The sequence below is a fragment of the Aspergillus campestris genome, assembly GCF_002847485.1.
Source record: "Aspergillus campestris IBT 28561 chromosome Unknown P168scaffold_2, whole genome shotgun sequence".
In the NCBI taxonomy this organism is placed as follows: domain Eukaryota; kingdom Fungi; phylum Ascomycota; class Eurotiomycetes; order Eurotiales; family Aspergillaceae; genus Aspergillus; species Aspergillus campestris.
The window spans coordinates 333,325-346,362 of NW_020194337.1; the positions used below are offsets into that span (position 1 = coordinate 333,325).

Genomic DNA, 13,038 nt, shown 5'->3' on the forward strand with positions numbered 1-13,038 from the left:
ATGCTTTCCGTGCCTCGCATCGCTCCCTCCTCGAGGAACATCCTCAGCCTGGCTTCGCGACAGATCCCCGCTGCTTCGCGGGGTCTCTCGACCACGGCACCCGCCTACAATGGCGTATCTCTACTGCAAGACAAGGAGAATGGGTTTGGCTTCGCCCGATCCAACCCCAGACCCCCAAAGCCCCGGTCCAAGGGTGTCACCGAGATTAGAGGCCCATACTATTCGGTATGCCATACCTTCCATCACCCCTTGGATGTCTTCGACAGAGAGATCTGAAGCTAACGCATGAGCGCACGACAGGTGATGGGTAAGCGATACCTAGCCGATGTGCTCGAGACGTAAGTAGACGGAAGCATCGGTAGATAATACCTCTCCTAACGGCCATACCAGAATGGGTGAACACGTGGATGGGTTGAAATTCTCCGGGGGTTCCTTCTCCCTCTTCCAGGAGAACCGTCTGCGCGAGCTAATTGACTTGGCCCATGAGAATGGGTCCTATGTGTCGACGGTTCGCCTCACCAACCCGAGAAATCTGGGAGATCTCCGCTAATATAACCAGGGCGGCTGGGCCGAGCATCTCCTGACACACCCCGATCCGAACACCGTCTTCGACAGATACCTTACCAAATGCAAAGACCTAGGGTACGCACGCTTCCCAGTTGCAAATGTGGAAGCGCGATAAATCTAACCATGATATCAGATTCGATGTCATCGAGCTTTCCTCCGGATTCCTATCGTTCCCTGAAGATGACTGGCTACGCTTGGTAGACAAGGTCCACTCCTACAAGCTGAAAGCGAAGCCCGAGCTGGGCATCCAGTTTGGCGCGGGAGGAGACACCGCAGAGGCAGACCTTGAGGCCATCGGCACGTCGGACCCATCCAAGCTGGTCAATTTGGGACGCCGATTCCTGGACGCCGGCGTGGAGCGTCTCATGATCGAGTCCGAGGGCATCACGGAGAACGTGCGCTCGTGGCGCACCGACGTGGTCTCAACAATTATGAAGGAGCTGCCGTCGGAGCGGGTGATGTTCGAAGCTGCCGACCCCAAGGTCTTCAACTGGTATATTCGGGAGTTTGGCGTTGATGTTAATGTCTTCGTCGACCATAGCCAGATCGTGCAGCTGTCGTGCCTGCGCCAGGGTATCTGGGGTACTGCTGACACCTGGGGGAAGGTCGTGTCTTTCCGACCTTAAGGGGGATGAATGATGTATTGAATGTCATAATGAAGTTGTAATCAATGATATCTGAATATGAAATTCTTCAAATATATAGCTGGAGATGGAGAGGATAATGTATAGAGTTAGTCAGCCCCACATACAACATCCGGGGATAAATATATAAATCGTCTTAATCCCGGTCGATCATCCCGAGATTCCACTTTTTCCCCTCTTTGGTTCCCAACATCATGACATGCTCCCTGATCTTGACTTCTTCCCATTCTTCAGTTCTATGCTTGTTTTCTACTCTATTCAGGGGAAAGTAGAGTTTCCCGCTTGAATGCTGTCGGGAGAGATGACCACTAGTGGGGTTAGGTTCGGACGGCATCGCGGGGTACATTGAATTGAAACTCTCCAATTCTTCTTACACTCTCAACGATATCTACCGAATCTCTCAATTCCAGCCCACAGTCTCAGTCTTGGAGGTGATCGTGATGCCGCGAGCCAGTCTGCCCTCCGGAGCCCGACTCCGCTGTCGCCGTGCATGCGACAGCTGTAAGCGGCGGAAACAGAAATGCAACGGCGAGCAACCGTGTACGATATGTATCCAACGAAATAAAGATTCCGAATGCCATTTCTCCGACAAGCCGGCCCGCCTGCTGAAGCCGAATACGAGCGCAAAAGACACTATGTTGTTGAGCGAGCACATACTTCCTACCCCGCAGCGGGAGCCAGCCATGGATCGGTTACTGGACTCGCTCGAGGATCACAGTGCCAATGTGGAGCAACAGGCGGTGGATGACAGGGACGGCATGGCGCCGGTACCCAAGGTGGCGAGGCTTCTGCAGGACGGGCAGGGGAAATTCATGTATATTGGAGATTCGGCCAGCTTGTCATTTCTGCAGAGCGTCCGGCGCATCGTGTCGGCGTCGATTGGGAGATGCGAGTTCACGGAGGACAACTCGCGTCACTCGATGCTAGAGGCCTTTCAGAATAGTTCCACGTCGCAAAGCGGCTCATTGGTTCCTCCTCCATGTCAAGGTGAAGCGCAGCAGCTGGCCCAGCAGTATGTGCTTGCGACCAGCCCGCTGCTCGACCTATTTGACTTTGACGAATTCCATTCCCGGCTGGTCGGATGGGTAGACAACCCGTCGGGAGACGAGGACACCGTCAGCTCGATTTTCTATTTGGTGATGGCTATCGGGGCGCAAGCATCCGACATTGACCAGACCTCCGCCGAGCAGTACTTTGTCAGTGGCCGCCAGTTGGCATTCTCCGCCTTCACCGAGACCCCGAGTATCTACACTATCCAGTCGTACGTGTTGATCTCAATGTACATGCTCGGGGCTTGCCGTCGTAATGGAGCTTTCATGAATCTGGGGATTGCCCTGCGGGCCGCCTACGCGGTGGGTATCCACCGGAAAGATGCGAACGCGCTCTTCTGTGCGCGCGAGCGACGGGCCCGCGAGCACGTATGGAGAAGCCTGCGGATGATGGACCTCTTCCTCAGCGCCTCCCTTGGTCGTCCGCCCGCCACGTCGGATTTTGACTACGATAGCGCGGCCGCTGCAGAGCCGTCACGGCTCTCTACGGAAGAACAGCTCTCCACGACGGTCGTCTCCTTGTGCCACATCTTCGAACGCATCCTAACGGAGGTCTACATGAAACAGGTAGTCTCGCTCCGCGTCGCAGACGCTATTTCTAATCAACACCGGGCCTGGGTCCGGAACCTCCCCAGCTTCCTCCAGCTCGAGACGCAGCGGCAGGATGACGCACAAAACGGGGGGAACACACTCGCGGCAGCCCATATCCTCGGCACATACTACTGGTCCATCATCCTACTAACAAGACCATTCCTCATCTATCGCATCTCCCACCACGTCCACAACAATCGCGAATCAACAGGCACCACCGAGACCCAAAACAACAGTACCTCCCGCATAGCCCTATTCGCAGACGCATGCGTATACTCCGCCCTCCGCTGCCTCGACCTCGTCGACGACCTTCGCTCCCAACACACCTCCCTTCCCCGACGCCTCCCCTTCCTCATCAACTCAGTCTTCAACTCAGCCGTCGTCCTCGGCGCCGCCGTCTTCGCCGACTACGACAACCTCCTTCCACTGGAAGACGGGATGAACAAAGCCGAGCGATTCCTGGAACTGTTTGTTCCTCACGACCCACACGCTTGCCGCTTCTTCCAGATCGTAACGTACCTGCGCGCCGCAGTCACAGAGTACGTCCGTCGGCGCAATCGCCAATGGATGGAGCGCCGCAGCAGACAAGTCGACCAGCTCTTCGGCCAGGTCGGTCCCATCAAAGACAAGTCCCCGGCGGCTGGGACAGCAGCCGACCACTCCGTCCCAACCCCACTATCATCCCCCGGGAAAACCCCCAGCGGCGCCCCAACACAACCAGGGGACCCAGACACCACAATCACACCCACCCCCAGCGCACCCACGAACCCTCCCGAGCACGACATCTGGAGCACTCTATACAGCAGCGGCGATCCCACCACCCTACCCTACGACGCGGCAATCTCCACACTAACAACAACCGGGATTCCCGTCGGGTGTTTCCCAGAGAACGATCTACCAGGCGCAGGCGTAGGGGCGGCGGAACAATCAAGCCAGACGCCTCTCTCGGATATGATCCTGTCTGACAACGGACTGTTTTACTCTGCGGAGGATGTGCACGTTTTTGGCTTGTGGGGGGAGAATTGATTGACATGCTCTTCTCTCTTCTGCCTGGTGGAATTCAATATCTGTATAGTACGTATATCATAACATGATCATCAATAGACCACGCAATAGAGTGGACGTGTACATCCATACCCATATGCCCATCGATAGGGCTATCTTTTTCTCTCTGTAGCCATAAATCAGATGCAGACGCCCTATATCGCCGCACTAGTGCGATCACTACCTGTATATACGGATACACTTATACTCTTCTGCTACCTCTCGTATTCAATCCACCTACACGACCGACACGCATGACAGACCAATATACGACTATACTAGGTAGGTGGTAGGTAGGTAGGTAGGTAGTTGAGATTAAGACCTAAGTAGAAATAGCTCGACTACACCCGATCTACCAAGTGGATCATACAGAATCGAAAAGAAGATAGACACGCCAGGAAAACAAGGAAAGAGCTAAACACACGTATCAGCGATAAGTAGATACCCAAAGTACACTATAGACGATGGAAGAAGAAGCTCGACGATGGCCACGGCCAAGTAGAAGATCTGAGTAAAACACAGCAATAAGAAAGGAATTAAAAGTCTAAATATCAACATTACATACACAGTATTCGGTCAGTTCTTCACAAGTCAAAAAAATTCTGGGTCAACAAGAAAAGATAGTCAACAAAAAGAAAAAAGGTAAGGGAAGGTAAGTAAAGGAAAGGAAAGAAAAGGAAAGACAAAAGAAACAAGAGAGAAAGAGAGAAAGAGAGAAAGAAAGAAAGAAAGTCCAAGTCGCTGAAGCGCTGCGTGACAAACAAGACACCCCGAGATTCCGTATGTATGTCCGCGGTGTCCACAAGAAATTTTCACATTACAGCATCATCTACGGTATGTGCGCAACCCCATCCGTCTCCATGAAAGAAGGGAGAAGAAAGGAACTTCAAATGTATAGGCTGGAAAGGTCATGTGCCGGTAGATAGTGGGGAAGGAAAAATTATATACACGTTGTGTGAAGTTTAGAAGCCAAATGGGTTGGCGGGAGCTGGTGGAATCAGGCGTTAGCAACGTTCCACTGGACGAGAAGGTCTGAAGAGGGGAAAGGAAAGGTGGCTTACTGGCTTGTGAAAGATTGGCTTTCATGCCGGTCGGCTGTGGCGCAAGTTTCTTCGCCTCGGGCTTGACTCCGAAGCGGACGGGCGGGGGCGGGCCGGTCTTATGCGGCTGCAAGGGTGCAGCGGTTGGCTGCTGGGGAATTGGCGGCACGGGCGGGGGTGAAGATACACTGTACGGCATGCCGTTCATAGCTGTCGGCTGGGGTTGCAATGCAGGCGGGAGAGTGGAATTGATGCCGGTCTGCATAGGCTGCTGCGGTTGGGCGGAGAACCCGCCAAAGCCTGTCGGCTGCGGCGCGAGACCCTGGAAACCCGGCTGCTGTTGCTGTTGCTGCTGGATGCCAAATTGGGATTGGGGCTGGAATCCCGTCGGTTGCGGGGCCAGTCCGTTTTGGAACTGATTCTGGGGCGCGAAGCCAGTTACTTGGGGCTGGAAGCGCTGCTGGTTCAACTCGGCCAGGCTCTGTCCCGGGGGAGCGACCGGGGGCCCCGCTTGCGGGATGCCGGTCAGTTGGGGTTGCAGTGGAGTAGCACCGAAGGAGTTCGGCGGTTGGGTGAAGTTCTGCGGCGCCGACAGAGGTCGGGGTGGGGGAGGAGGGAGGAGTGAGCTCTGACCCATGGTCTGAGGAGCCTGGGGGCGGGGTCGGGCCGCCGCTTGCAGGCCAGTCGCCTGGGGACTGAATCCTTGCGCCTGCCCCAGCTGGTTGAAGAAGCCGGGCGTCGCGCCGGTCGGCTGCGGCTGCACTGGGGCTGCGGTCACCTGGGGTTGAATAACCGTAGGAGACGCGGTCCCAGGTGCATTTTGGGTCGGGGCCGGTTGAAGCGGGGGGTGAAGGACGGAGAGATCGGCCAGGGCCCCCGTGAGCTGTTTCTGGGTGATAGGCTGGCTGGTGGTGGGCGATGCCGTGGCCGTGGGCGAGGTGGCTGTCGCAGCCGAGGCCGAAGCGGTCGGCCTGGGTTGTTTGACTTCCCAGGCGTCATCATCGAAGCCCTTCTTCACTGGCTTCTCAGCCGGCGTCGACGGGGCCGGCGATTCTTTCCGCTCGGTCGGTTGAGACGAGTCTTTCTGCTCGAAAGCCTTGGGGTCCACGACATCGCCAGCCTGGACCGCTGGCGCAGGCCGGCCCTTGCGGGTGTTGTTGCGCAACGCGCCCCCAGGGCCCGAGAACAGACCCCCGGCACCGTCTTCCCCGTTGCCGATCACTTCCTCCCCGCCGAAACTCACATTGCGTCCGCGGGGCTTGCCTCGGATGAATAAGGTGTCGAGGTAGCGCATGACACGCAGGATATCCCCTTCTTTCAAACCAAGGGTGCGCAAGACCTCGGGCGTGATATCAGGGAGAATGCTATCGTCCATGGAGTCTCTGACGAAGTTCTGCGCATATCGCTCACATTGGTGCGGACCCACGCCGGCCTTCAGGAAGAAATCGAACCAGTCGTAGTCGGACTGTTGGAAAGACGCCCCGGCTCGTTTGCCATCTGCCTGAGAACGGTTGCGAATGTCCGACAGCGGCTTGTCCTCATCCAACGACACACCGGTGGCGCGCTCAACGTACTCCAGATCCTGGGCGGACATCTTGGCGATGGGGACCGCAATCTTGACTCCGTTCGTCTTATGCAAGTGGATCTTACCATCCTGCAGACCGATGAACTGAGCATCCACGGTGAAGGTTTTGGTACGGTCGGTCCATTGTCTCGTCTTGGTCGGGTCCGGTTCTACAGCGCCTTTTCATCAACACACCGGTACGAGGTAGGGGGGCACGGAGCAGGAGAACTTACTCGCTTTGTGGCTGCTCTTGCTGTCACGTTTTCGCTGCGAGAGGAAAAGGTTTCCAGTCAGTTCATCGGGTTCGTGGCTGTTGGGTGATGCAAGGGAAAAAAAGAATGGCCTACCTCCGGGCTGGGAGAGTCGAGCGAGTCCTCCGTCTTCGACTTGCGCAACGCTTCCTTGGCCAGACGCGACTCTTCCAAGCGGTTCTTTTCGACGGTCGACAGCCCCGACTCGACACCAGCAGGCGCCTTGGGCACCGTGCCGGTGATCTCGATATAGCTGCTCGGGACAACACCCTCCTTGCCGTTCTTCAGGCGCCGGACCATCCACCACTCGTCCGACTTGGTCTCGTCGAGGATAATGACCTCATCACCCACGTCCACCGTCACCTCATCGTCCCCCTGGGCCATGAATTCATACAGGATCTGGCCCGTCTTCTGCGCACCGCCCACCCCCGCAGCCACCACTTCCTTGAGGCCCTCTGCGCGGTAGATGCCCGCGATCTCCCCCAGGGCGCCGACGATCTCTCGGGCCGTGTCCTTGGCACCGGCGTGAAAGTCGACGCTTTTGCTCGGCCGGACCAAATCGATGAAAACGTGCTTTCCTTCCACGGCGTAGTGCGTGAGCTTGTCCGCCGTCCACTCCTGCAAGTCGCCGTCATCCTCCGGGGAGATAAAGATCGTTCCGGTGGCGGCATTGATGCCCAGGGTCGTCGGCATCTTCTTCCGTTTGCCCATGACTTCCACCATCTCGTTGATATTGTACATGTGATAGCCGGAGGGAGACCGCGGGGCGGGTTGTCCGAATCGAGGATAGGGGGGCGACTCTTTGACATGTTCCTGGTTCCCGCCTCGGACGCCCGAGAGGTGCGTGCGAGCGGGTGGAGAGGGCTGGGGCGGCGGCTCGCGAATGACCGGGGACGAAATCTGCTCCGACGGAGGGCGCTGCGGAAGCACCGGGGGCGGCGGCGACGGTTCGCGGTAGTTGTCTTCGGGTTCGTACGAGGGTTGGGGTGGCGGGGGGACGGAGCGGTGGGGCTCGGGATCGACCGCATGTTGCTTGTGGATGATGTCTGCGATGGCCGCCGCGGCGGGATTCTGGGCGGAGTCAATGGCAGGGCTGGCAGCGGGCGCAGGGGATTCGTCTGCCGGAGGCGCGGCCGGTCGTTGCGGGAGTGAAGGGGGAGCCGGCTCAGGCGATGGAGGCGAAGGAACCGACGCTGCCGACTGGTCGACGATTTGAATATAGTTGGCGGGGGCGAACCCATAATCCGAATTCACCCCAACGAGGGTCCAATCGGGGTCCTCGGTGTCGTACACCAGCAGCTCGGCCTCCTCGGAGAAAGATACCTCTTCGTCCGTTTGGCGTGTGTAGTCGTAGAGGGCTTTGGCAGTGTGGGTTGGTTGAGCCTGTGCATTAGGAGGCCGCGTCAGCAGGTCGGTAGGTCTAGTGCTGGAAGGAAGGAAAGAAAAATGAAGGTCAAGGCTCGCATCGGTCGCTTGGAATGGATACAACGGAAGTTGCTCGACCGACGCCAGGATTCCAACGACCAGGATAGCCGCTCCAGAATGAGGGGGAGAGGAGAGGGGGAGCATCGCGATCCAGCCTTACCTCTTCGACATAGTTATTCGGCACCAAACCCTCCGGTTCATCCTCATCGTCACGATCCGCCTTCTTCTTAGCCTTCCACCAATCGTCGTCGGCACTTTTCTCCAGAACATATAGCAGATCACCTTCGCGCAACTCCAACTCCCCCTGTCCCTGGGGTTGGTAGTCGTAGATGGCCGAGTAGACACCGACGAAACCCATATTGAGGCGCTGTCAGGCCAGCGGCGGAGCGTAACGGGATAGTCGGAAGGGGAGATTGACAGGCGGAGGGGAGGAGGGTTTTCCTCGATAAGACGGCCCAACCGGTTAATAGAGGGGGCGGGGAGACGGTGGTAGGGAGAAGATGGGTGAAGTTGGTCGTTCGGTGGGTTCGATAGATTCGTGGGTTGGATTGGATTGGATGTGGAGGACACCAACCGTCTTGGCAGCGTCAGTTGTCCGTGCTAGTCGTGGCCATAAGACTATGACGAGGAAGGGAACACTCACCACTCTTTTAGGGGAGAGAGAGGGGAAAGAGGGGGGAGGGGGGAGAGAGGAGGTAGGTAATTGAGGAGAATGAGATGGAGGAGAGAAGATGAAGGAGAGAGAGAGAGAAAGAGAAGTAGTGGAAGTGAAGAAGAGAAAGGAGGGAGAGAGATCGTCGGGCAAATCTGGTCGAATCATGGAGAGCGGGGGCCGAAGGCGGTCAGTCTATATCAAGATACACCAGTATCGATTCATATACATGGACAGATAGATAGATCTAGAGATAAATACATAGATAGATGGAGAAATAGAGAGATAGATAGATAGAGAAAGAAAGGTCAAAGGAACTTTGGACGTTTCATCCCAAACTAGTATACAATTCATGCAGAACCCATCCACAACCAACCCGGATATAGAACAACGGAACGAATGATATAGATAACCATCAATGTAAATGTACCAAAAACCAACAGCTTAGAGCTCATCCTTTATCTTCTTCCGCTGGTCCTGCTTGAACTCTTCCTCACTGCCCTTGTCTGCCGTTTCTTTCTCCTCCGGTGGTCCAGGGTCTGGGACAGGGTCCCGAGGGCTGTCCTGAGGGCTGCCCCCAGTCTTCTCCTCAACCGGGTCCTTGTCCTTGCTATGGCCCTTCTCCTCGACCGGAACCTGGCCATGACCCTTCTCCTCTGGCGGAGCTGGCTTATGACTGCCGACATTCTCGGCCTCGTGATAAGGATTTCCCTTGTATTCTTCTTCCTCCACCTCCTCATCATCCTCATCCGTGTCCACAATCCCCCGCAGCCCACGCTCTCCATTAGCCGTGACCACCTCCAACGTCCAATCCTTGCCCTGCGCCAGATTCTCCAGTCGCTGCTTCAAGGTCTCCAGCTTTTCCTGGTCCAGATCGTACTTCTTCAAATGCTCCCGGGACAGTTGTTGCACCTTGCCGCCCTCGCGCTTAGCCACGATCTCAACCCGTTCCTCGCCCACCGACGCAACACGACCCTTCTCAATCTTCTTGCCCTCCGACCCAACCAGCTTCTGCGCCCCGACCTCGATGTCCCCGACGGTAGCAAACTCAGGCTGCTCGGTGGCGTCGAGCAACTGCTGCGCCAGGTGCGTGTCCCGTCGGGCTTCCCATTCAGGGATCTCGTCCGCCTCGAGGACCTCCCGGCAATCGATGGGATGCACCTCGTCCTGCTCAGGCGGCAGGAAGGCGACATCGTTGCAGAGACGCGGCGTGTAGATCACCATCAGGTACGAGCACGTGGTGATTTCCTTGATCCAGCCGATCCGGTCGGTGGACTGCGGGTGGCAGTGGAACTGCACTTCGATCTTGCGCGGCTTCCCGGTCAGGTCGCATTGGGTCCCGCCCTCGAGCCGCTGCACCAGGTACCGCGATCCCCCTTTCGTCTGCAGCCTAGCGACGTCCGCCGTCGTCTTCTTCTTCCTCTTGCGCTCCGGCTCCGCATCATCGCCCTCATCGTCATCCGGCCGGGGAAATCGGCCCAATATAAACGAGAGCGTCGTGGGGTCCTCCATAGGAGGATAGCTGGGAACACCACTCCCCGAAGGGAGAGCATGGAACTGCTTCACCTGCTTCTGGTAGCAGAAGGAGTAAGACCACCACCCAGACACATAGTACAAGCACTTGCCCTCCATCTCGCGGAGAAGCTCCATGCCTCGGTCTGTAGCCCGCGCCAGCTCCTTCTGCTGCTCCGCCTCGCTCTCCTCCGCCGAGCCGTTTGGGTGGCTGAAGTCTTCGGGCTCGACATGCGGGATCCGACAGAGATAGCGGGACCCGCCCAGAATCATATCCTCGTAGGCGGGGCCCGGTTCCGCTTCGTCTTCGTTCGCATGTGCGCGTGGTTGTCGATCATGCGCATCATTACTCAAGTGCACTTGGGCGCGAGTCTGTTGAAGGCCGCTCACGGCTGAGGCGGCCGGGCGGTGTTGGGACTGTAGTAAGTCTTCAGCCTCTGTGGCGGGGATGTATTCGTTCGGAAAGAAGATTTGGAACTAGACGCGCAAACACATCAGCGCATTGATCTCGACGGAGCTGTCAGGAAATCATTGGAAATACCTGAGGAGAGGCGAGTAGATCATCGTTGATGTTGAACACCTTCTTGCTGGCCCAGGCGGAGGGCGTCGCACACAACAACGCCAGCCACGAGGCTATCATCCAGCTGGGTCGACCCATGTCGGCATCTGGCAGACCCTGCCGGGTGTCGATCGATTAATTGTGCTCGTGATGCGGTCAAAAGCGACTATCTGGCCTGTTGGGGGGTGTGCGCGGTAGGAGTGTCCAACGATTCAATGGGTAGATGGAATGAGTTTCAGTAAGAGGGAAGATGTCAATTGGTATTATAATCCAGAAAGAGGAGAATGAAAGCAGGCGCTATGCTCGTAGCATGATGATATTCGAGAGTTGAATAGAATATGGATAGATAGCGGACCCATGGATGGATCCGATCATGACAGCTGGAAAGACCGAGACCAACAGTGCAGTCAGTATTGTGGGGTGATTACCGTAATCTAACCATCTGGTATTATTGCATGTATTATCTAACCAGCATAAAGATGCAGCATAATTACATCATCTCTTACTCCCACGTGTCTACCCAATCCGGCTAGTCTGTCCACCAACCGCAAACAGCTAGCGTGCTGACAATCATCTCGGTCAGCGATCAGTCATCACTCGTCGCATCAGCATCAATCATCCATGACTGATCTATACAATTATAAATTCTTTCCAATTCTTCCAAATAATGACGATCTCCAGTAGCTACTCGATTATCTATAAATTATCACTCCCCATACCATGCTTATTCAAAATATCATAACATTGACTAACTGACCTTTGAAGTATCTTCAACCTTCGACTACCTTCCCCAGCGGAGACCCCACAGCTGACTATAAAGAGGAGCCCGCCCACCCCGATGAGACTGTTTCTGTCGTTTTTCATTGGCATCATTGCAATTATCTTTACAATATACTCTGATCATTTCAAAGTGATCACTACGTCTATACAATCTCATCTACCCACCTTCCTCAAAAACCACAACATCACTATACCAACACCATCTAACACAACAACAACCACCAATACAACCCTCAAAATGTCCATCCCCCGCACAATCCGCACAGTCTTCCACGCCATCGAGCAAGCCGAAGGCGCGGGCGCCCGCGTCCGCCGCTCAATCGGCACCTCCAAGCTCCGACACTTCAGCCCCTTCCTCATGCTCGACCACTTCACAATCGGCAAAGGCGCCGGGTTCCCAGACCATCCGCACCGAGGCCAAGAAACAATCACCTACCTGCTCTCCGGCGGCGTCGACCACGAAGACTTCGCCGGCAACAAGGGCACGATCGGCCCCGGCGACCTGCAGTTCATGACAGCCGGCAAGGGCATCATGCACGCGGAGATGCCGCACGAGAACGCCGACGGCAGCCCCAACGTCGGCATGCAGCTGTGGGTGGACCTGCCGAAGCAGCTGAAGATGTGCGAACCGCGGTATCGCGACCTGCGCGCGGCGGAGATCCCGCGGGCGAGCGTTGATGGCGGGCGGGTGGAGGTGAAGGTCATCTCCGGGCAGTCGCATGGGGTGGATAGTGTGCGTGACTTGGCGTATACGCCTGTGTGGTTGCTGGATGTTACGGTTCGGCCGGGCGGGCGTATTGCGCAGCCGGTGCCGGTGGGGTGGAATGCGTTTGCTTATGTGCTGGGGGGGTCGGCGGTGTTTGGGTCCGGGGATGAGACGCGGGTGGTGAAGGAGTTTCATAATGTTGTTTTTGAGCAGGGGGGCGAGTTTGTGGAGGTGTCGGTGCCGGAGAATGCGGATGCGGAGGCGCGGTTTATTCTTGTTGCTGGCTTGCCGCTGGATCAGAAGGTTGTGCAGTATGGGCCGTTTGTGCTGACGAGTCAGGAGGAGGTTTATCAGGCGATGATGGATTATCAAACTGCGTCGAATGGGTTTGAGAAGTCGCGCAATTGGGAGAGTGAGATTGGGAAGAGGATGACTTGATTGGTTTTATGTATCTTGTTTGTTTTGCTTAGATAGTTGATATGTATACTTATTCCGGCGTTCTATATTTGGTGAATGATGTACTTTGACTACCTATCCGATCGGGTAGACGTTCAACACGAAGAGTTTCTTTCATATTTCATATTATTATATCGAGACAAGGAATCAGCTTACGCGAACGAGCAATGCAAGATCATAAGAAATATCCACAACTAC

The 13,038-nt window shown here is 56.0% G+C and overlaps 3 protein-coding genes across 3 annotated transcripts; 2 read left to right on the plus strand and 1 right to left on the minus strand.

Annotated features, from left to right (window-relative positions):
- P168DRAFT_263931 (coma-domain-containing protein) lies at positions 1-3,938 on the plus strand (the record flags this gene model as incomplete). Its single annotated transcript, XM_024834828.1, has 6 exons — positions 1-225; positions 301-338; positions 391-508; positions 560-642; positions 701-1,149; positions 1,524-3,938. The coding sequence occupies 6 exons, from the start codon at positions 1-3 to the stop codon at positions 3,875-3,877; spliced, it is 3,267 nt and encodes a 1,088-aa protein (XP_024695604.1). The 3' UTR covers positions 3,878-3,938.
- A 478-nt stretch (positions 3,939-4,416) lies between these two features.
- P168DRAFT_248080 (cytoskeletal protein-binding protein SLA1) lies at positions 4,417-8,753 on the minus strand. Its single transcript, XM_024834103.1, has 5 exons — positions 8,336-8,753; positions 6,847-8,133; positions 6,733-6,766; positions 4,957-6,669; positions 4,417-4,883 (listed from the first exon to the last, which is right to left on the minus strand). Exons 1-5 carry the CDS (start codon positions 8,531-8,533, stop codon positions 4,858-4,860), a joined length of 3,258 nt encoding a protein of 1,085 aa, XP_024695605.1. The 5' UTR covers positions 8,534-8,753; the 3' UTR covers positions 4,417-4,857.
- A 2,989-nt stretch (positions 8,754-11,742) lies between these two features.
- P168DRAFT_287523 (pirin family protein) lies at positions 11,743-12,891 on the plus strand. Its single transcript, XM_024836593.1, has one exon. It carries the CDS (start codon positions 11,917-11,919, stop codon positions 12,820-12,822), a length of 906 nt encoding a protein of 301 aa, XP_024695606.1. The 5' UTR covers positions 11,743-11,916; the 3' UTR covers positions 12,823-12,891.
- Positions 12,892-13,038: the final 147 nt, after the last annotated feature.